At 38.3% G+C, this 25,472-nt stretch overlaps 1 protein-coding gene across 1 annotated transcript in view; it reads left to right on the top strand.

Moving 5' to 3' along the window:
- LOC100771104 (arylacetamide deacetylase-like 2) overlaps positions 1–25,155 on the top strand; it is a 41,947-nt gene extending 16,792 nt beyond the window's left edge. The window contains exons 2-5 of the mRNA XM_027391617.1: positions 12,615–12,837; positions 16,901–16,970; positions 18,798–18,969; positions 24,553–25,155. Of these exons, the coding sequence (XP_027247418.1) occupies positions 12,615–12,837; positions 16,901–16,970; positions 18,798–18,969; positions 24,553–25,155 (1,068 nt within the window). The remainder of the gene's footprint in view (positions 1–12,614; positions 12,838–16,900; positions 16,971–18,797; positions 18,970–24,552) is intronic.
- Positions 25,156–25,472: the final 317 nt, after the last annotated feature.

Raw genomic sequence — 25,472 nt, forward strand, 5'->3', positions numbered from 1 at the left:
TTTATGATAATTGAGACTGAGCTAACAGATGAGAATCCTAGTCATTGGCCAAGTGGCATTTGAACCTAATACAAGTCTCTCTATGTATTAATTTGGGCCCTAACTCAGGCAGGGGGCTGGCATAAAGCACACACGTGGCGGTGGGACTCAGGCAGCCTTTGGCGGAAAGATTTATCGTAACAGAATGGTGTCAGTGAGTGGGATGACCCTATGCCCCAAGGGTCCCAGAGAAAGAGGGAAACCTGCTGCCACAGCCTGCCTTGTCGGGCCACTGAGAGGCATTGGAACAGCTTCCATAGGCTCGCGCCATCCCCGAGTTCTTGGGCGTTGGACTCAGCAATCCCGAGATGGTAAAGACAGATCCAGATAAAGAAAAACCTCTAAAGATTTACACTGTGTTTAAAAATATATGTAGGCTTGTGAGAGAAAAAATAACAGGAGGAAATTGAGTAGCCCGTTGTGGTGGTGCACGCCGGTAGGATTTGCTGAAGGAAGCAGAGGCAGGCAGATTTCCACAGAGACACCCTGTCTCAAGAAAAAAAAAAGAAAGTAATAAAAAAGCCACATAAAGATGGAAAATACACAGAGAATCTGGATATTATATGCGATATTGTTGTCTTTAAATTGTTTGATTGCCGAGGAAAGACTTACTGCTACTAGAATTCATTTGATTATAAATGCTGTTAAATTAATCCAACTTATACATTTTAAAAATGCTTTGACTTCAAAATTTAAGTCTAAGGACAGGCTATTTGGGAAAAAGATTTTTCTTGTGTTTCCACAGAAAATGAAAAGCTGTGGATTCCTTCCAGACTAATATGGTTTGATCAAGCAAGACCCCCTGAAGCAATGACCCAACTAATCCTACATCCAAAACAGCTGAGATGTTACAGCCTTACAGACTACAAAAACAAGGACTTGGTCAGGTTTCTATGTTTTATAATGATCCCTATGGTATATGAACATTGCCCCCAATCAGCAGGAAGCATTTTAGAAGGAACGACGCCCAAATCCCCAAATATTGTTTATAAATGTTTGTTTTTATTTCAATGGGGTTAGTTATAAATGATAATAAGCATAGCCAATCTCTTTTTAAAGAAAGAAAAGGGGAATAGGATACAGGAATTAATACTTTGCATTGGTATTATTTTCATTTATTGATACAACCTTGAGATCAATTTTGTAGTATGTATATGTCTCCTCTTGTTTAACTATTGTGTTTATACAGATCTTTTACCTATAATAGTCAGAACTTATAATTAGGTTAGTTAGGTTTTCTAGATATACAGAGATGTATTTGAGATGAATAAGTATTCTTCAAACCTTTCAAAGACCTATGGAAATATGGCATTTAAGTGGTTTAGGGTTTTTCTTGGCAGTAAGACACAACTGCTCCTGGCACACCAATTATGTCAGAAAGGAGGACGGGCATCAAAGAAACTCGTTATGGAGTTTGCTTTCAACATGGCAAGATTAGCCATTTGGGCAAGAAACTGCTCTTGCCTGGACTGTTTGTTGCTGTATAAACTGGACATATAGGACCCACAAGAAAGTGACTGCTGAACTTACAAAACAAGACAGTAATGAAGGGTTCCTGTTGAAATGGAGAAGTGTGTCAGACACACTGTAGCCTATGGGCTAAAGATTGATGGCCCAACATTACAAGGAACTTTGGGTGACTGTCCAGGTAGCGAGATGTTCTGTCAATTCTAGAGTTTATTTATTATCCTTCTGTGGTCTAAATAGAATTGAAGACAGTTATGGTTATAGTTTTCTTCAGTTATTATAAAAGATAAGTTATCCTTTTATTTAGACAGAGAAGAGGAGATGATGGGGAATGCACTGTGTATGTTTATCTTATTGATTGTTAAATAAAATACTGTTTGGCCAATGAGACAGCAAGTTAGACAGGACTAGGAATCAAAGAGGATTCTAGGAAATGTAGTAGAGAAATGGTGATCCAGGCAGGAAGTGACATAGCAAGGAGACTCATATTTAAGTGAACGGGAAACAGTAAGGGTCCCTTTTTCCCTCCGCTCTTCCTCCAGCAGCGAAATGTAATCCACCAGCAAGGAGGGATGCCAATAAGGTGTCTGATAAGATAAGTCTTATAAAATATATAGATTTATGATAATTGAGACTGAGCTAACAGATGAGCATCCTAGTCATTTGGCCAAGTGGCATTTGAACCTAATACAAGTCTCTCTATGTATTAATTTGGGTCCTAACTCAGGCAGGGGGCTGGCGTAAAGTGCACATGTGGCAGTGGGGATCGGGCAGCCTTTGGCGGGGAGATTTATTATAACTGGGGAGTTTAGGGGTGGGCAGAGCAGTGCCCAGACTCACCTGAGGCTCAGGCTCCCACTGTAGGACAAATGGCAGAGTGTTTATACTCCCTTTTAAGGTGACTTGTTTGCCACAATTAAAACACTTGGCATTTCAATGTTTCTTCAAATCTCTGTAAATCACCTTTCCAATGCATGCATGATCATGGACATGAGATTCAATATTCATGGTATCTTGAATCCATTCCTCAAAAGATGCTGTTTTTTCTTTTAGAGGCCTCATTATCCTTTTGCCTTGCACATTAGCATTTTCGAATGCCAGATATTCAAATATTATTTGTCTAATTTATGAATTTGATAACATTCTACTTACTGCTGAAGTCAATCTTTGTAAGAAATCCAAGAAGGCTTCATATGGGTCCTGTATAACTTTAATACATGACCCAATTTTCTTTACTACTTCTCCAATTCTGTACCAAGCATTCAAAACTGCTGCATGGTCTTATGATTACTGCGTGCACCCAGAGATGAACTGTAGTCCATGATGGTAAGATTTCTTTATTCAAGAAATCACCAGGGCAAAACACAGGCCAGAGCGAGGTCATGGGAACCCAGCTAGCATGGCCAGAGAGAAGGGCCAATGGTTTCCACGTGCAGCCATTAAGAACCTTCCCTTAATGCGTCACCCAGGCTTTCCTTCACCAAGCCCTTATGGGCGAGTCCCGGGTCCACCTGGCACCTGTCCCGGGACTATTGGGCAGGGCTAGGGTGTCTCCCTACAGCATGACATAAAGTCAGGACATGTTCATCATATAGAAATTGCCTTTCTACAGTAGCAAAATCTCTTTCTCCAAGAAGTTGATCTTGGGCCCCTTTGTCACTACTCAGAGTCATCTGACACCAGCGATCTGTGCACCAGACCAAATTTGGCAATGGGATCCTACACACTGAGCACCCAGTGGCAGTTCTGTCTCCATCCACCGGCCTAGAGGGACACAGCACACCCGAACACTGCCGATGCCCCGGTAACAATGACACCTCCATCCACGAGAAAAGTGGACAGATATCAGAGTATTGGACCTGTTTGCATCTACCAGAAGAGAACCTTGGTCCCATACCCACGAGGAAAGCAAGAAACTCCTGCTACACCAACCAGAAGAAAGGATCAGAAGAGGACAAGGTAAAAGCACATTCAATAACAGAAAACTCAATATGACACCACCAGAGACTAGGAACCATACACCAGCAAGACCTGAACATTACAATGCAGAAGAACCAGAAGAGAATGACCTTAAAAAACATCTTCAGAAAAATGATAGAGGACCTCAAAGAGGACATGAGAAAATCCTTAAAGAAATGGAAGAAAAAATAAATCAAAAATTACAAGATATCAACAAATCTCTCAAGGAAACAGTTCAAGACCTAAAAACTGAAATAGAGACAATAAAGAAAGCACAATCTGAGGGAATGCTGGAAATAGAAAAGCTCGGTAAATGATCAGGAACTACAGATGTATGCATAACCAACAGAATACAAGGGATGGAAGAGAGAATCTCAGGAGTTGAAGACACACTAGCAGAAATAGATTCATCAACCAAAGAAAATCTTAGTCCAACAAATCCTTAACACAAAATATCCAGGAAATATGGGTCACTGTGAAAAGACCAAAGCTAAGAATAATAAGTATAAAAGAAGGTGAAGAAATCCAACGCAAAGGCACAGAAAACATATTCAACAAAATCATAGAAGACAGCTTTCCCTCCCTAAAGAAAGGCATGCCAATGAAAATGCAAGAAGCCTACAGAACATCAAATAGACTGAACCAAAAAAGAGGTCTCCTTGCCACATAATAATCAAAACACCAAACATACAGAACAAAGAGAAACTATTAAGAGCAGCAAAGGATATAAAGGCAAAACTATCAGAATCACACCTGACTTTTCCATGGAAACTCTGAAGTCCAGAAGGTCCTGGATGGATATTCTACTGACACTAAGAGACCATGGATGCCAGCCCAGATTACTATGCCCAGCAAAGCTTTCAATCATTATAGATGGAGAAAACAAGATATTCCATGACAAAACCAGATTCAAACAATACATATTCACCAATCCAGCCCTACAGAAAGTTCTGGAAGGAAAACAGCAACCCAAGAAAGTTAACTACAACCAGAAAAATACAGGCAATAGATAATCCCACTTTACCAACAGCCAAAAGGAAAAAGGAATAGAATCCCACAATAATCTCACCACCATCACCAAATCAAAAACACACAAGAATGAACAATCAAGGGTCACTAATATCCATCAACATTAATAGTCTTAACTCCCCGATAAAAAGACACAGATTAGCAGAATGGATAAGAAGACAGAATCCTGCTGGGCGTTGGTGGCACATGCCTTTAATCCTTTAATCCCAGCACTTGGGAGGCAGAGGCACGTGGATCTCTGTGAGTTCGAGACCAACCTGGGCTACAAGAGCTAGTCCCAGGACAGCCTCAAAACCACAGGGAAATCCTGTCTCAAAAACCAAAAAGAAGAAGAAGAAGAAGAAGAAGAAGAAGAAGAAGAAGAAGAAGAAGAAGAAGAAGAAGAAGAAGAAGAAGAAGAAGACAGAATCCTCCCTTCTGCTGCATACAAGAAACACACCTTAACCTCAAAGACATATGGTACCTAAGAATTAAAAATTGGGGAAAGATTTTCCAATCAAATGGACCCAAGAAAAAAGGGAGGGTAGAAATCCTAAAATCCAACATATTGGACTTTATACTAAAATCAATCAAAAGAGATGAAGAAGGTCAATTCCTACTCATCACAGGAGAAATCCATCAAGATGAAGTCTCAATTCTGAACATTTATGCCCAAATACAAAGGCATCCATGTTTGTAAAAGAAATATTACTAAAACTGAAATCACACATAAAACTGCACACACTTGTGGCTGCTCTTGACCACTAAGTCTGAGTATTGGGCAAAAGCCTGGAGATTTGGATGAACCACAAGACTCCTGGTCCTTTTCTGAGAGAATGTCTCTCACCTTTATTGTGGAGCAGCCTTATATACACACTTACAAAAACCCCAGGTCAAAGGGTTCACAACAGGATATTGATCCCAGTGGGGTGAGGTCAGGAAAACAGGAGGTACCTGTGGTTATGTGGGAAAACAACTCTTAGAGACCCCATGGGGGCTGGGTTCCAACATCTCCCCCTTCTTTATATATATAAAAACAGTTATCAAGTAAGAACTATAAGATTTTAACCATTCTATCTTAGTGTGTTACTATAACTATCTATCTTCAACTCCATCAAAGACCATAGAAAGATAATATATAAACTCTAGAACTGACAGAGACACCTTGCTTCCTAGACAGTCATCCAAAGTTTCTTGGTAACTTTAGGGCATCCATCTTTAGCCTACAGGCCACAATGTGTCTGGCAGACTTCTCAGCAAAGCAGGAAATTCTCCTCCTGCATTGGCAGTTTGTCTGTCATCTTTTTTCTGTGTCCTGTAGAATGTCTGGCAGACTCTTTCAAGAAGCAGGGGATTCTAAGTTGTCCTGCATTGGCAGTTTGTACTCCTCCATGAAGCCGGAACCCTTTAGGCATTTTCCTGTGGGTCCTGCATGTCCAGTTTATAAAGCAACAGTTAAACAGTTTAGGCAAGAGTAGCTTCTTGCCCAAATGGCTGGTTTTGCCATGTCAAAGTCAAACTCTATAACGAGTTTCTTGGATGCCCATCTTCCGCTCAGATATAGTTGGTGTGCAGGAGCAGTTGTGTCTCACTGTCAAGAAAAACCCTAAACCATTTAAATGCCATATTTTCTGTAGGTCTTTGAAAGGTTTGGAAATATCTATAGATGTAGAAAACCTAACTAATATCAACAAATGAAGATCCATTCCAATACAAAGTATCAACAAATGAGGATCCATTCCAATACAAAGTATCATTTCTATATCATATTCCTCCTTTTTCCTTTTAAAAGTTATTGACTGTGACCACTACCATTTCTAACTGATCAAATTTAAATGAAAACAAATATTCAAATCACGTGGGCCACTGCTTCAGTGGGGTCCTGCCCCATGAAACCATACCAGTCTGGAAGCCTGTACCATACCATCCCTTCACCCTCCATGGAAATAAAAGCAGAAATTTCCCTCCCAAGTAACCTGTACTTTAACAACTTTTGCTCCTTCCCCAGCAATTAAAGATTTAAAGACAACACAATAGCATTCTTTTGTTAACAGTCACACATTTACAATCACACTTCATACACACATGTGTGGCCACACCATACATACAGGACATACATACATCTTTTGAACAAAAGTCACAAAGGAGAGGAGGTGTCAAGGATGGCCATCCTTACCATAGCTTGGCATCTTTGTCCATTTCTGTATGGTCTTTTGTTGGGCCTGGGTCTTTTCTTCATCTATTTGAACATATTCTCCTTTCTCATCTGATGTGACAGATGATGTGGATGGACTCTTTTTTGGAGCTGGGTTGTTAGTGCCACTGGGTTCAGGGGATGAAGACATTGGGTTCTGCATAGGGACATAATTCTCCTCACTGTCTCCAGAGTCTGTATTGGAGATGGAACAGTAGTACTGGGAGGAGCTGTAGTTAAAGGTGTGGTTGACCGTAGACCAAGACTTGGTGACAGGTGACTTGAAAGGGAGCTCATTGATACTGGCTTTGCTTTTTGGCCAGGCTTGAGGTGGATATTGACCGGGGGTGGCTGGATCTCGCTTCCTCGGCTAGCAAAGTGATGGGGAATTGTGCTCATGAGGATGTCAGAATCTGGGTTTGTGGACACATAGTTGTCATCAGAGCTGGCAGTGTCTGATCGACCCACAACTTAGCAGAGATTTGGAGATTTAGCAGACCAGCAGGCAGTTTCTTCACCTCATGTTGGATACTTGTAGTCACTGACTGGAGGTCTCTGTTGAGGGCCACCCACCAAGGTGTCTTGGGGTGCCCTGGTGGGGGAGCTATGGTTGAGTCCACTAGGTCTCCAAATTCCCTACACAGGGTGTTGCTGGGCACCTTGAAGGTGTACACATCCTCACTATCTGTTGCAGACCCTGTGAGGCTGCCTTTGGTGTGGCTGTGTGAAGCCAAGCTACAAGGGGGCTGAAAAGCACTGTATTGGCTTGGCTTGGGAAGGCTATAGAAGTGGTATGAGTCTGACCACTGACTCTGTTCATACGTTGTCTATTGCCCTGGGCAAGTTTTTGTGCGGCTGTATCACTCTTCTATCCAGTGCTCTGAGAGAAGCTGGCATTTCTTGCATTTTATGCATTGGTGCAAGTTTTGATACTTCTGAGGTGCACTGGTAGACAAGGCAGGCTGGATATGGCTTGGCACAGGTAGCTGGCTAGAGTGTGAAAGGGCTGAGGACTTTCTTGCTCCGAGCAGGTGATGACTGGAGCAGCTGCTGGGTCACCATTCATTTGACCTCTCCTCAGGATAAACCAGCGTTTCTTCCAAGAATAGAGCCCCAACTTTTCCTCAGGAGGCAATTTCTCCAGCCAGCCTGTGCACACCACATCGTTGCTGTCTGACTGCAGCCCGAAGCAGGCTCGAGTGGAAAAAAGCACGGGCTGCTGGCTCAGCTGGCTACTGGTGGGTAGCTCATGGAGGAGGGATACCTCAGTGGTGATTTCCCACATTTCTTTAATAATTTTCTTAGCATTATTGCTTAATCCAAAGTTAAAATTAAATCTTACCAGTACCTTATCTCTTTAAACTTTATCTGTGTGATTGACTGTGATCTTTATTCCAATCCAACTCTCTCAGGAGTTGAGGCACCCCTTTTCCAGTGCTTTTACAATCCAACTCTCTCAGGAGATGAGGCACTCCCTTTCCCAGTGCCTTTATGATCCAATCCAACTCTTTGGAGTTCAGGTATCTATTTTCCAGTGCCTTTACAATCTAACTCTTAGGAGATGAGGTACCTATTTTCTAGTATCTTTTGCCAATCCAACTCTCTCAGGAGTTGAGGTACCTATTTTCTAGTACCTTTTGCAATCCACCCTCACAACTCCTTACTTGCTTTGCAGCATTCTGAGGATGATCTCTCAGGGTCCCCTTTCTTTCCCAATCTTGATGAGGCCTCCATTTGTGGCTGCTCTGGACCACTAAGTCCAAGTATTGGGCCAAAGCCTGGGGATTTGGATGAACCACAAGACTCCTGGTCCTTTTCTGAGAGAATGTCTCTCACCTTTATTGTGGAGCAGCCTTATATACACACTTACAAAAACCCCAGGTCAAAGGGTTCACAACAGGATATTGATCCCAGTGGGGTGAGGTCAGGAAAACAGGAGGTACCTGTGGTTATGCGGGAAAACAACTCTTAGAGACCCCATGGGGGCTGGGTTCCAACACACACTTATAGTGCAAGACTTCAACACTCTACTCTCACAACTGAACAGGAACATCAGACAGAAATTTAACAAAGAAACAAAAGAACTAATAGAAGTTATGGCACAATTGGACTTAACAGATATCTATAGAACATTCCATCCAAATACAAAAAAAATTTACCTTCTTCTCAGAGCCACATGGAACCTTCTCTAAAATCGACTACATACTTGGCAACATAACAAATCTCAACTGGTACAAAAAAATTGAAATAACCCCCTGTGTCTTATCAGACCACCATGCTTTAAAATTAGAAATCAACAACACCACAAACTACAGAAAACCTACAAACTCATGGAAATTAAGTAACACTCAATTGCACAATTCATGGGTCCTGGAAGAAATAAAAAAGAAATTAAAGCTTTCCTAGAATTCAATGAGAATGCAGAAACAACATATCCAAAATTGTGGGATACTTTGAAAGCAGTGCTAAGTTCATAGCGCTAAATGCCCACATGAAGAAACAGGAGAATAATCACACTAGAGAATTAACAACACAACTGAAAGCTTTAGAAAACAAAGAAGCCAATACACCCCAGGGGAGCAGATGCCAGGAAATAATCAAATTGAGGGCTGAAATCAATAAAATGGAAACTAGGAGAACAATACAAAGAATCAATATAACACAGAGTTGGTCTTCGAGGAAATCAACAAGATAGACAAACCTTTATCCAAACTTACCAAACAACAAAGAGTGAACATGCAAATTAATAAAATCAGAAATGAAAGGGGGACATAACAACAGACACAGAGGAAATCCAGAGAATCATCAGGTCATACTTTGAAAACCTGTACTCCACAAAATTTCAAAATCTAAAGGAAATGGACAATTTTCTGGACAGATTTCACTTACCAAAATTAAATCAAGAACAGATAAGCAACTTAAATAGAGCTATAACCCCTAATGAAATTCAACACTCATCAGAAATCTCCCAACCAAAAAAAGCCCAGGGCCAGATGGCTTTAGTGCAGAATTCTACCAGAAATTCAAAGTACAACTAATACCAATACTCCTCAAAGTATTCCACACACTAGAAGCAAAAGGGTCATTACCAAACTCTTTTTATTAGGCTTCAATAACCTTGATACCCAAGCCTCACAAAGACACAACTAAGAAAGAGAACTACAGACCAATATCTTTCATGAACATTGATGCAAAAATTCTCAATAAAATACTGGCAAATCGAATCCACGAAAACATCAGAGAAATCATCCATCACCATCAAGTAGGCTTCATCCCATGGATGCAAGGATGGTTCAACATAGGAAAATCCATCAATGTAATCCACCATATAAACAGACTGAAGAAAAAACACCACATGATCATCTCACTAGATGCCAGAAAAAGCCTTTGACAAAATCCAACATCCCTTCATGATAAAGGTCTTGGAGAAATCAGGGACGACAGGAACATACCTCAACATAATAAAAGGAATATACAGCAAGCCAACAGCCAACATCAAATTAAATGGAGGGAAACTCAATGCAATTCCTCTAAAATCAGGAACAAGACAAGGCTGTCCACTCTCTCCATACCTCTTCAATATTGTCCTGGAAGTTCTAGCTAGAGCAATAAGACAACAAAAGGAGATCAAGGGAATACAAATCAGAAAGGAAGAAGTCAAACTCTATTTGTAGAGGATGTGATAATCTACATAATTGACGTGAAAAACACTACCAGGGAACTCCTAGAGCTGATAAACACCTTCAGCAAAGTGGCAGGATACAAGATTACTCAAAAAATCTGTAGCCCTACTATATAAGGATGACACATTGGTGGAGAAAGAAATGAGAGAAACATCACCCTTTACAATTGCCACAAACAACATAAAATACCTTGGGGTAACACTAACCAAAAAAGTGAAAGATCTGTACCATAAGAATTTTGAGTCTCTAAAGAAAGATATTAAAGAAGGCACCAGAAAATGAAAAGATCTCCCATGCTCTTGGATAGGCAGGATCAACATAGTAAAAATGGCAATCTTGCCAAAAGCAATCTACAGAGTCAATGCAATCCCCATCAAAATCCCAACACAATTCTTCACTGACCTTGAAAGAACAATTCTCAATTTTACATGGAGAAACAAAAGACCCAGGATAGCCAAAACAACCCTGTACAATAGAGGAACTTCTGGTCAGTTTGTAATAGAATTATGGCTATAAACTGTACAGACTTGGTTAAAGCTGTTTTAGAGCATGATCAGCAAATGGTGAATGCATGTCATATAAGACTATTATTTCCTTGAATCTCCTTAAGTATAATATTGCCATAGGAGTCAAATCAGCTCTTACAGAGCCTCTATCATTTGGCAATTGCTGTAAGGTTACTGGATAAATTAAGGTTGGATGTTTGAAAGCTTTAGGCTGTTCCAGTTTCACCTTATAATGCAACAGTGAAATTGGTTCTCCTTTAAATTCCTCTGTCTAGGTTTGAATATCTCTATGATTTGTTTTATTACGTGTTTCTAAGGCCTGTATCTTGGCACTCATACAAAACAACATTTTAAGAGATAAACCAGGAAGTATCAAATTGACAACAAGTATTATCAAAATGATAATAAACAGCATGTTAATCCCAGTTGATTATCCCTTCATTTAATTGTTCCATTTTTAAATCGTGCATTGCATGATCATACTGATACCTGACTCTCTCCATTTGTAATAGGGTTTCCCATAGGGGGGATTCCCCATTTCTAATGTGGAAAAAAAAAACTCTCTTTTAACTAATTCTTCCCCTTAAGAATTCTCAATTTTGTTACCAAATTTGTTGATGATGATGAAGATATGAGGCTTACTGCTGCTGAGTAGAACAGTAAAAGCCTGACCAGATTTCAAGGCAGCTACCTAGTTTGGCAGCAGCCTTAGAGATGTATCCAGAGAAAGACCACCAGGAGAGAAGAAAGGAAACCTAGCTGGTAGGTTGGTGACTCCAGCCTCATGTAGATCCAGCCTATGCCAGTGACTGTAGAACTACATGATTTTATACCCCAAAAGTTGGGTACCAGATATTGCATGCATGAATTCTAATTAGTCTTAATAATAAAAACCTAGAGACAGATACTGGTATTAAAACTGAAGATCAGAGAAGCAAAGCAGCCAGCCACTAGAGAGTTCTCACCTCTACCAATGGTCACACCAAAGGGGTGATCCTGTCCTCAGATTGCATCTCCAGATTTCATCTTGTTTAATGAGATTAAGATCCAATAAGCATGTGGTTGATTGTCCCCATAATATTCAAACCACTGTTGGTAGAGTAGGTATTTCAAGAGTCCAGTTGTTACTGTAGTTCACAGGGTTCACAGTTGGATAAAATTGGTGATTACTTTCCTTCCCTGGTAGAATTCGTAACACTTTTAAGTCATATAAAAGCTATCAAGTAGAGATGAAACTCCCAGATCAATATAGTTTAATATCTTTAAGCATTTATTTATTTATTGTTTGACAGATTTATGCATGTACCTGATTATTTCCCTTCTCTCATTCCTTTCTGTGTCTAGTGGAATTCATTTTATCACAAGTTCCCCTTCTACTTTCATGTCTTCATTCTTCTGTATGATTCAGTTAGTTTAATTAGAGTTTCTTATTTGAGCATTGGGAGATTATTTACTATAGCAACAGTAACTCATTAACAGCTATGCAAGAAAATGACTCCTCCTTCTTACTAATCTATAACCACCAATAGTTTCTAAGAGAGGGGTGGGATTTTAGTGATCCATCTATCATCCATTCATGAACTCAATCTTGTGCTAGTCTGGAGCAGATAAACATACTGAGAATTTCATGCTACCAAAATACTATTAGGAAATAAAGCCAGTCCTCTAGAGTATTATCACACCGTTTATCATTTCATGTGTTTGTAATTTTGTTGCTATTAAAATGTTTAATATTTAAAATTTTTCTTGTTTTTATAGGCCACATTATTTGAAAATATAGGTCTTATGAAATATGGAGAAGTGTTTTCAACTTTAACAACAGTTCATTTGACAAAACCAATTTCAGACGAAAATATTACAGTGATTGACACAAACTTTAGAGACATTCCTGTTCGTCTGTACTTGCCAAAAAAGAAGTCTAAAAGACAGAGACCAGCTATATTTTTCCTTCATGGTGGTGTCTTTGTCTTTGGAAGTTGCAGTAAGTGTATTTCTGATGTATGGGTTGTTTGTATATTCATATTCAAATAGGTGCTGTGGATTGACAGAGTACTTATCAATATAATGTTGACTTGAGTAATATGTGCTTCTTAACAGAGATACATCGGAATGTATGGGTCATGGCTCACACATATTTCACATTGGTTAGTAAAACATGATGTAGAAATAAGATTGTTTCATTAGGAAAACTTTACTTTTAAATAAACATATAGACAGCCTTGAAAGTGTAAACAATACACTCTAAATTCAGACTAAAATAACCAAATAACATAAATTATATAAAACACTGATGTGAACCATGTGTTTTAATTGTCAGATCTGAATAATATAATCTCTGCCATACTCAGGTTGTAGAGTGTTACATAACAATAATATAGATGCTTAGAATCCAAAGCATAGCTTTGTATTAAAAATGATAAAATTAAATAAAGCTGAGTAATCAGTTACTGTATTCCTCTCTGGAGGTAAGTGTAATAGCTGAGACAGATATACAGACACACCTGTGCACACGCATGCATGCACAGCCCCCCCCCACCACACCAACACACAGAAAGAGAGTACCATTTAAGACTTTTCATGACTTATGGATTTACTATGCAGTGAAGTGTTTTGATATCATTCTGTGTACTTAACAGAACATATAATTTAATCACTACATCCTGTAAAATGAATAATAAGTGACATAAAGACACATATTGAAGTTCAAGCTTCAAGCTGAAGATCAGAGAAGCAAAGCAGACAAGTCAGTTGATGGGGGATGTCCTGTATATATGTTTCTCTTATTGGTTGATGAATAAAACACTATTTGGCCAATAGAGGCAGGAAGATAGCCGGGACTAGGAGATGAAGAGAATTCTAAGAAAGGTAGACAGACAGAGGTGCCACAAAGAGATGCCATGTAGCAGAGGAATGAGTAACAGGTCCAGACCCCTCACCAGTAAGATAAGACCATGTGGAAATGCTTAGATTAATAGAAATGGGTTAATAATTAACAGAGCTAGCCAGTAAGAAGCCTAAGCCATTGGCCAACAGTTAAATAATATAGTGTCAGTGGTCTTATTTGGGGTAAGGCAGCTGCAGGACCAGGCTGGATACAAAAACTCTAATAGCAGTCAGTAGATCTTACCTCTACCAGGATGAAATGGCAGTCTTATGTCCAGGAATCCTCAGAGGCAAAGTTCTCAGTTCCTGTCTCTTCCTGCCTTTTATTCCTACCTCCTCAGCCATATCACTCCTGTCTCCACCTCTCTAGTGCTGTAATTAAAGGTATGTGATCCCAGGTGCTGGGATCAAGGACCTGAGCTCTGTTACTCCTTTAGACTAATTCAATTTCATGTAGTTCTGGGTGGCCTTGATATCAGAGAAATCTGTCTGCCTTTTTTTCCTGAGTCCTGGGATTAATGATGTGTGCCACCACTGCATGGCTGCTATGGCTAACTAGCCTAGCCACTTTGCTATTTTGATCTCCAGTGGCTTTAGTAAATCATAAAAAAAATATATCACCACAATATCCAGTATTTTGTCTTCATGAAAACTGTGAACATTTCAAGATAAGCAAAAATGAGGGAATGGGTCTAGTCTTACCATTCCTTGATGTACCATGTTTGGTTGTTATCCCTGGGAAGCCTGCTCTCTTCTGAATGGAAAGTGGAGGTGGGAGAGGGGACTGGAAGTAGAGGATGGAAGGGAAACTGCAGTCAGGATGTAATGTATGAGGGAAGAACAAATGAAAAATAAAAATTAAATAAAAATGCTACTGTGTTCAGCTGGGCAGCAAACTGTGTAAGCATTTTTCAAGCAGGTAATATCATCAGTGTTTTAGTGGTGAAGAAACAAGTTATCAAGAAATGTTTTCAAAGTCTCACAATGAAAGGAGAGGAAGCAACAGTCCTATCAGCAGAAATCAGGGCATTCGGGCTCCTGCTACTGCTGAGCAGGCCATCATGCTCTCACTGTTGCTGGTAAATGCTACCTCTCAAAAGCAGTTAGTCCATCTGTTTTACTCCAATGGCATTTCTAAATTTCCATCCTGTTTCCAGCCTTAGCCACTACTTCTAGCACATAAGTCTGTATGTTTGGCATCCCCCAGGCCACTTCCCCTCTTACCCATCTCACACTATCAGCATCTTACTGACATCTGATTGATCCCTTATTTACTACTCTCTACATATATCCTGGGAAAAGACCTGTTTATCTTAGTCAAGATTAGTCTCTCTGTTTTCCTTGGAATCTTTCCTTCCAAATCATCATCAGATTTGTGTTACTTCTATCTTTTTCAATTGTACCCCTTTTGTTGACTCCTAAGCATGTACTGTCTCCTCTTCCTTGACCTCAGTAGACTCTTGCTGTCCTTTCTAGTTATTACCTAATTGTGCCTTACTTTCAGAGACATGCTTTTGTGTCTGTCTCTTTCTCCGTTTGATTCCTTCTTTGAGCTGGGTAATCTGAGAGTAACCACTGCCCTTTGCTATACTTATATTAGCTTGTATGAAATAAATTTCTCTTTCCTCCTTTATTTTAATCCCTTCATTTCCAACTACAACTTTAAAACAAGAGAAAAGCTGAAACCATGGTGAAATAAGTACTGCTTGGACTTTACAAATATTAACACTCCCATATTTTAGTATTTCATTTTTTAGTTGTTGGTTGCACATTTTCCTCTACTTTATTTCTTACTTTTTTCTACCTTTGCCCCCATACCCATCCTGTTTTCCATCTCTAGCTTTGTTACTGAAATTAAATTCAATAAATTCAGGCGGGGAGTGGGCTGCTTAACCAGTAATTAATGATCATGTGAATTCATTAACAGATACATCATATTCTTTTCCTAAAGAGTGAACATGGAAATAAATAAAACTATTCAAACACAAGAAAGGCTAATTCCCCCAGTAATGACAACCATGCTCCACTTTAACTCTCTTTTAGCTCCTACACTTTTTTTTTTAGCTCCTACACTTTATGAAATGTTCTGGACGCAAAATTTTAAACATCTTTTGTTCCTGTCCATACTATGTAAATTATCATTTAGATTGTTTCCTGTTCTTTTGTTTCTGATTGCTTACCACCATTTCTTTATTTCTGTAACCTTCTTTCTCTACCTTCCATAATGTGAAAATATGGCCACATAAATTATTCATAAACATTTTAGATATATTGTCCACCTAGTGACAAATCTTTTGCCAAACATTAAAGTGTAGATCTCCCATTCCTATTTTCTTATTTTGCCTACTTTCTGCCTCTTCTGTAACTCTATATTTCAACTATATTTGGTTGCCTAAATTTTCTTGAACTTTCAAATTTTCATAAACATTGTTTTTTTACTAAAAATTTATATTTTTCCAGTTTACTTGCTGGTGGTTGTTATGTTTTTATATTTAACAGGATGGATACCAATTTATGCATTTTGGGTGAATTAATATGTAGATAATTAAAAGGAATCTTGACATTGCTATCTAGTAAAAGTTTAGTAAAATATTTTCATTTTTTCCTCCTTTCTAATTCTTTTATGTTGATTATAACTCTATTTCATCCCCAATTAGCTTTTGTAAGGAACGACAAATACAAGAATTTGCTATAACTTTATCTTAATAAAAAATTAAATTGCCTATTACATAAAGAAAAGTAACATGAAGTTAACTTATAAGTTTATTAAATATGAATGATTTTGTGTAAATATGTAAGCTTTTAGCAAAGGAAAATCTCTATTATTTTAATTACACTCAAAATACATCTTGCTTTAAGTTGATGTCCCTTGGGTGAAAAGTTCCTTTAAAAATTACTATGGTAAATCTCTGAATTTGTGAAAATTGTAACACTGACTACAATGTTATTTTCAACTTAATTCCAGATTTTCTAATTTTTCTACCAAGAGTTTTATGAAATATGAAGATAATGATTTGCAGACAATCCTTATTTTCCTGAACTCTGACAATGTTGCTCCATCGTTAATCACTCCACATTTCTATCACATTCATAGGTATTGGTGGGTTTCCATTGTTTTCTGCTTACAGTGCATCAATTTGTATTTATCTATTTTGTTTCAGAAATTTCTGGATCTGATGACCTGAACAGATGGACAGCAAACAAGCTTGATGCTGTTGTTGTGGGAATAGAGTAAGAGAACAATATGATTTTATAAATTTTATTTAAATTAGAAACAATCATATTTTACATATCAATCCCAGTTCCCTCTCCTTCCCATCCTCCCCTGTCCCCCACCAACCTTCTATCCCATTCCCGAAGCCACTCCCCAGGGAGAGTGAGGCCTTCAATGAGGGATCCTTAGTGCACCACAGGACTTCAGGAGCCCATATCCCATGAAGGAATACTCTCTTAGCCTAGATACAAGAGGGAGGACCTAGGCCCTTCCCCTAATGACTTGACAGACTTTGATGATCTCTCATGGAGGGCGATAATTTTTCTTACCACAGCCATTATCTTCACTACATAAGCTTGGCTTTCACGGAACTTGATACAGAGCTAGGTTTCACAAGTGGTTTATTTTATCTGTGAGCAACAAACATAGAAAGAATTCTCATTATACACTTGGGATATTGGGTTTTATTTGACCTAGTTATAAAACAGTGTAGAGTTAGTGTTGTTCTTGGTTCTAGAAATATTTTAGGGATAAATGTTGGGAAATTTTGAATATTTCCAAATAATGTCTTATTATCTCATGGCTTTTACCAACATTTCCAATAACAAGCAAACAAAATGAACAAGTGCTTATTACTAAATGAACTATTGTGTCCTCTGAACCACTGAGATTCCCATTAGGGGGATGAACAGATTGCTGCACATTTTGCCAATTCCATAGTGCATAGTGTAGAAACAATAGACTTACAGAATTGTAGGTCTCAGACAAAATCACCATAAGGAATTTCATAGTTGAGAGTATATTGGGGGCAGGTAGGATATACTAGAGAGATTAGTTCTGTCCTGCTCATAATTTCCTGTGAATGGAACTAGACAAATTGCTTAAGTTTTGAGGAATATCTAAATTATAATAGTAAGGATGGTGAGCCTTTCATGCAATAATTTCAACTAAATTTAACACATTATAATTTTAAATAAGTTTTTTAAGTGATATATTGTACAAAGTTTAAGAATTCTATGGAATTTTAGGTATTTGCTGTTTTTTCCTTAAAGAGTAATGATATTGATATATCATTTGCTCATGTTATGCTACATTTTACATATTTCAATATGGATTAAGTTACAAATATCTGCAAGGATCATGTGATGGATATTGTTTAATAAAAGCATGTGCACAAGTCACTAGTTCTGACAGATATTAAGGTGATAGAACTAAAAAATGTAATAGCCCAATTGTCGGCTCCAAAGATAGAACACACACACACACACACACACACACACACACACACACACACACAGCAAAAATGAACAAAGTTGTACTTAGTCTTATAAAACAATTCAAAATTTTAGTAAGATCCATTAATATACTTAAAATGTTCATATTTCATAATGACTACATTGATTTAAATTCTGACATTCGATTTGTAGTATGAAATTCTACAATTTTGTAAATATCAGCCTACAAACCTTTATAATTGAATTCACTTATCAATATTTTGTTCTCATATTTTATGCCTTTAAAATTTCTTGGGTAAGCCTATCAATAATTCTGAATTGCTTTTGAGTCACCAAGCACACTGAGGGCCACTGAAGCTCACAGACTTCACAAGGTGAACACACCTGTCTCACTCATTCTCCTTAAAACCAATACCTGAAACCCTCAACTGGAATCTACTCCTCACTTTTATGACAGAAGTTACCAGCGATCTTGGGGTTAATTGGTGACATTTATGATTCAATGTAGGGCCAATATATCAGCGTATCTGTAGGTGATAGGGAAAAATGTTTAGTTGCATAATTTTAACAAGGGCTTTGTTGATTTTTTTGTTTGATTTACCTCTAAAGATACAGACTTGCTCCTCAGTATCAATTCCCAGTTGCCCTTGAAGATTGTGTTTTTGTGATCAAGTTCTTTCTCCAGGATAAAGTCCTTGCAGAATATGGAGTGGATCCTACTCGCATCTGCATTGTGGGAGAGAGTTCTGGGGGTACCTTAACAGCAATAGTGACTCAACTGGTATGTTGTATATGTTATATATGTTTTAATCTTAACACAAAAGGAGTCGTGTTTAGGTGTATTTTGTATCACTTTTAAACTGTTATCTGGGAAATTTGAAATAACGATTATCCATTTTGCATACTATTACTGTAGATGTAGTTTTAATAGTCTAGTGCTAAGGAAGGATTTTACAATCCTACTTATTTCTTTTGGGGGAAGGGGTCTGGGCTTTGAACCTAGGGATATGTGCTTGCCAAGCAAGTATTCTATCACAGGACTATGCAACCTTCCCTTTTAAACTTACTATTTCAAAACAGAATTTTTGATAAGTTTCCCTGAACTGCTCTGTAGTTTGTTCAAGGCTTGAACTTGTGAGCCTCCTACCTCAGCAATTAAAGAACCTGGTATTAGAAAATGCAAGCCGGGCGTTGGTGGCAAACGCCTTTAATCCCAGCACTCGGGAGGCAGAGGCAGGCGGATCTTTGTGAGTTCGAGACCAGCCTGGTCTATAAGAGCTAGTTCTAGGACAGCCTCCAAAGCCACAGAGAAACCCTGTCTCGAAAAACCAAAAAAAAAAAAAAAATGCAATATTGACCCTGGCTTACCCTACCAATGTTAGGATTCTTTACAATTTGTTATAATAAGGGACTCTGTGTTCATAATTTATTGATTTCTATAGATTAAACTATTAAAATTATGAATATTTTTGTATCACTATCATTTATGAGTGTTTACTTTTTTTCTCTGAGACTAAATATCTGACAAGAAGCAATTTAAGGAAAGAGAGGATATAACAGCTCCTGGTTTGAGATATTCAGTGGGTCATGGCAGTGACACCATAGCAGTGGGAGTTACTTTTGGCTGTGGTAATGCTAGTGGTAAGACTGTTTGCTCTTATCTCTCGTCTAGAATTCAGAAAGAGATACTTTGATGGGGGACACTTCCTTCTGTATGTTTCTCTTACTGTTTGGCCAATAGAGGCAAGAAGATAGGAGGGTCTAGGAGACAAGGAGAATTCTGGGAAAAGTAGGCAGAGAGACTTCAGGAGACACCATGTAGAGACCAAATGGATATGATGTGCCAGGCATTCTCTAGTAAGATAATGCCATGTAGAAATGCAGATATTACTAGTTATGGTTTAATAATTATGGCAGAGCTAGCCAATAAGAAGCCTAGTCATCATCCAACAGCTTAATAATTAATATAGCATCTCTGTGTGTTCATTGGGGGCCGAAGAGATCAAACCTGGTGAGACAAGAAACTCCAACTACAATGCTTCATTTCTGATTAATTCTTTTGTTCCCCTGAAATCTTCAACTTGAGATGGTACCTCCACGTTCAGGGTGAATCTTTATCCCTTAGTTAAATTCCCCTAAAACACTCTCATAGATGCTCCAAGAGATGTGCTTCAATCCCTTATATGGATTCTAAATCTAGGCAAGTTGATATTACCTAGTAACCATAGCAATGTGATAAACATGTAGATTGTGATAGATAACATTGGACAACATATCACACTTGTATAGAAAAATTCCTACTGTAATAAAATTAAGTCACCCCATAAATATCCTTGCTGAGGCAAGCTAAATAAGCCTTGTCTAATGGGCAAAATTTTGAAAAGCAATCCTAATCCAACACATTGCTTATATTCACCCAAATGTTTTTGTAGAACAAAATGAATATTTTTGCATCATTTCTATTACATAGATTGGCTTCTTCTTAAAAAGTAGATGAAGTCTCAGTTTGCATTTATTGAGTTTTACTGAACACTTCTATTTCATTTGAAATTTACTTCAATCAATAATATATGTTTCCATTTTCAACACTAGTTAATTCATTTTAAGACATGTATTCCTTTGATTATTCAAACATTATGAAATTTCATCTCATATATGCCCATAAAATACTCATTTTTCTCAAATCACTTTAATGTTCTGTTTGGTGAAGTAATCAGTGCATGAACAGGCTCTCAGAACAGCAGAATATTTTAAAAGAAACTTCTAAAGCAGTCCTTGGTTTTTCTAATAGAAAAACAAAATATAAATGGACTAGACTACAAAAGATGTGTGTTCTCATGTTTTAAAGAAATATGACAGCCTGATGCAACATCTCAGAAGGTAAAGACACCTGCTGCCAAGCTGAAAGGCCTGAGTTCAACTTCTGGGACACACATGGTGGGAATGAAATTAACCAAATCCTAAAAGTCATTATTTTCAGGCAGTTGCAGCACACCACATTATTCTCTAATATACCATCAGGGAAAAACAAAAAAAAAACAAAAAAAAAAACCACTGACCCTATCCTATACTGTGAGGGACAAAACAAAACTAACATAAATAATTAGAGATTTAAAATGTGTCACTTCAGTAGGGAGCAGTGCTGTGATGTCTTCATATGAATCCTGAAGTTCACAAGGTCCCACTAAATCATTTAGAAAGATGACGGGATAATAAATGGGTTAGTTCAATAAAGATGTATGAATAAATAGGCACGTTTCTGATGGCTCAGAAAGTGTCAGGAGTAAAGAAATAAAAAAAAAAAAACCTAAAGTGGTAAAGTCAGACCACTTTCCACTTAATTGAAAAAGCTTTTAGGCAAAATGTATACAGCTTTTAACGTAAGGTGGGAAATGATCGTTGAAATCGGGGTAAGTTGCTCTGTGAGTTTAGGAAATGCTTCTCTTGATTAAATGTCAACACGTGCAAACACAAGTGTGCATGATTATATGGAAATTAATTAATACATGCTCAAGTACATGGAATATTTGTTGCTAGACTGGGGTCTGGCTAGTATAGAACACTTAATTTGGTATATTTTAATCCTTCAGCTAATTTTTGAAAATTAAATTTGGCTAATGACTTGAAATAACATAGGTAAGAGCACTGTATGCTAGATAAGCAAGCATCACACGGAAGGCTTAGGAATATTAGGATTGAAATATCTGTGACAAAATGAATTACCCAGATTCGCTGAAAAGTCGATTTGCTGCGTAAAGATGCTGGCTACCAACCCTAATGATCTGAGTTCCATCATAGAGTTCAGCATGTTGGAGGGAGAGAATAATTCCTGCAAGATGTCTTCTGACCTCCACATGCACAAAAGCCCATTTGCCTCCACTGTCTCTGTTTGCCTGACTGCCTCCCCACCCTCTCTCTCTCTTCCTCTGTGTGAGTGTATGTATGTGTGTGTGTGTATACATGCACACGTGCGTGTGTGCACGCAGACACACACACACATGTGCACGCCTGTCTGTTTGTCTCTGTCTTTCTCTTGCAAAAACTAAGGTTATAAAACTGACACACCAGCAAAGAATTTTAGGGAATTAGAAGCATGTGCTAGAGGACTGAAAAGAGAAACCACTACAAAGCTCCCTTGGTGATTATTCTCTGTTGTGCTGGGATGCTAGGGCCCATAGTGCTCCTAATGCTCTCTGTGCCCCATGTTTCACCACCCCCACTGGGAGCCATATGTAACCTTTGCTTGACTGTTGCCCAACCTGCCTATATATTGCACTGGAGTGGCTACTGAAATTCTCTTAAAAGTGTATGCAAGAAAAATCGAGAACTGAATCAAACAATTTAAGAAACTGTATTTATTACAGCCATCTTTACAAGATCCTAATTTTTTCTCTATTTGAGTAGACAGGAGTCAGCCTTACAGCTGTACAGTTTTTCTTTCCAGACACTCCCCTCCATGGGCAGTGTATCACAGCATTTATTCCAGCTTCTCTAAATTTAAAGCATGTGGAGTTTTCAACTACTGCCTAAAGAACTATCGTTCTCTCCTTTTCTCCAACTTAAATGTGATGGTTTTCGTTTAATGTCTGTGTGTTTTTGTGTATGTGTTCATGTGAGTATACACATCACAAAAGCGTGTGTATTTGCAAGTACTTGTGTGTATGAATGCTCATGCATGTAGAAGTCAGAGGTTGACACTGGGTGTCTTCCTCTATTTTTCTGTATTATTTTTGAAATGGGATCTCTTACTGGACCTGGGGTCACTGAGTCAGCTACATCAGCTGTCTGGTTAACTTCAAGGACCCCCTTGTGTCCATCCTTATCTACGCAGTGCCGAGTAAACAGGTCTATGCTGCTATCCCCAGCATTCTTGGTTCTGACCATCTGTACTCAGGCCTTCAAACTTGTATCAACAAATACTTTACTGACAGAGCTGCCTCATTTCTCTTTTATTTTATTTTGTATTTCAGTACAAAATTAAGACAAAACTACACTATAACCTTGGTGTTCTTCAAGCATGGGTGCTAATTTACTTGGGAGCAGCACTCCTGCTACTCATGAAAGAGTTATCACAACTCTGCCTCAGTTTTCAAACTGTGCTCATGGCAGAATTTTTCTCTGCTCTCTGAGAGGTGGCATTTTATCTAGAAAATTCCGATTCCAAAGCCACTTAGAAGGAACAAGACTCCTTCCTAGAAAGATTCTCTTAGGGAAATTTTTATTTCTTCATTTCTTCCTGAACTGTAATACTGCTTTTCTACTGTCCTCCAGTTTGGAGCTAGTCAGATGGTTAACCATGTGATGAGCTAATGAGATTTCAAGAATTTCTTTCATTTCCTTTGCGTTTATGAGGTCATGAGTTTGAGAACACTTTGCATACCTTGGAATACCCAAAGAGCAACAGTAGATTCAGTCAGTGGTACACAGCTGCTGTAGAGGATGGTGCTGTTTAAGTACTCATGCTCACAGGTGAAGACTAGGCTCACTACTGCAGATTGCACACATTCCTCTTATTTCAGATAAGAAAGAGCGGCTATACGTGCAACATCCCACATCCGTTTCTGCTCTTCTGGTTTTGATAAATAATTCCTGTATCTTCTATCACTTCTAGCATGCCACACTACTTAGATAAATATTAATGTGTTTCCTTTAGCATGCCAAGTTCCAACAGATTTTATATGTGGGTTTGAGCATTTTTATTCCACTATATTGGTAGTTTGGGCTCATTCTATTACTTTGGTCAAAAATTATTTTAGGGAAACTAGACAAAATAATACATTCATTTGTAGAACACTTGGGAGACTGAGACAGAGGGACAGTATTGTCCAAAACAACCTAAAATGTACAACATGATTTCATTACAAACAACAAAAGCTCAATTTCCTTATTGGGGATGGGGGTGGGGTTCAAGACAGGATTTCTCTGTAAAGTCCTGGCTGTCCTGGAACTTTGTAAATCAGTCTTTCCTCAAACTCAGAGATCTGTCTGCCACTGCCTCCCAAGTGTTGGGATTAAAGGCATGCACCACCACCACCTGGCTAAAAGCTAAATTTCTTAAAAGAAACACACAAAAAACATCATATTTATTCTATAATCTTTACTAGGATGTTTCTGATATCCCTGATCATCTTCCTGTTTGTTTGTCACATGTGAATAAATGTGTGAGCAACAGAATATGCATGTGTCTGCACAGATGAAAGCGGGATGCCACATCTCATGTCTCTAAATTAATGGATAAATTTTAGGGGAAAAATCACCAATAATGTATCAGCTTAATAAATGTATTTTAACATGGGGTACTAAAGTGTAGCTACCAATCCTTTTGTTTGAAAGCTATTGACTCATTACTATTCATTATTTCTAGTTACAGAATGATCCAGAATTCAAAGACAGAATTAAGGCACAAGTCTTGATATACCCTCTCCTACAAATAATTAACAGCTACCTGCCATCTCATCGAGAGTATGAACACGGTCCAATTCTGTTCAGGAAGATGGCAATCAAGTTGGTAGCCCTATATGTGTCTGAAGACACAGCACTACTCCAGGCTGCACTGAGAAATGAACACATGCCTGAAGGATCAAGACATCTGTTCAAGTTTGTTAACTGGAGTGACTTTCTTCCTGAGAAATACAAAAAGAACCATGTTTACACTGAGCCCATTCTTGGAAAATTGAATGCTTCCTATCCAGAACTTGTGGATAGCAGGCTGTCCCCTTTGCTAGTCAATGACTCCCAGTTACAGAGTTTGCCACTGACCTACATCCTCACTTGTGAACATGATTTCATAAGAGACGATGGTCTCATTTATGTCACACGGCTTAGAAATGCTGGGGTTCGAGTTACTCATGACCACATAGAGGAAGGAATCCATGGAGCCATGTCATTTACCAGAGCTCCATTTTTTTTACATCTAGGATTAAGAATAAGAGATAAGTATATTAGCTGGTTAGAGGAAAATCTATAAATCAATGGTACATGTAGCTAGGCAGTCAGTAAAGTAACTTGAAAGTTATGTTTTGAACTGTTGTATGACGAATGAAAACAAAATGATCTGGCTTTGAATAAAGCTACATTTCAATTTGAATAAAGATTGCAGTGTATATTTGAGAAAATCACTTCATCTTTTCAACATCAAAAATATTGCTAAAACAGGACATTCACTTCATTATTCCCATTCATTATTATTTGTCAGGAAATGCATACTCTGAGTGTTCAAAAATGGAAGGATAATGCAAAAAATGTGATGAGATTCAAGGTTGTAATGTGAATAGAATCATGAGG

The sequence above is a fragment of the Cricetulus griseus genome, assembly GCF_003668045.3.
Source record: "Cricetulus griseus strain 17A/GY chromosome 1 unlocalized genomic scaffold, alternate assembly CriGri-PICRH-1.0 chr1_0, whole genome shotgun sequence".
Classification (NCBI taxonomy): Eukaryota; Metazoa; Chordata; class Mammalia; order Rodentia; family Cricetidae; genus Cricetulus; species Cricetulus griseus.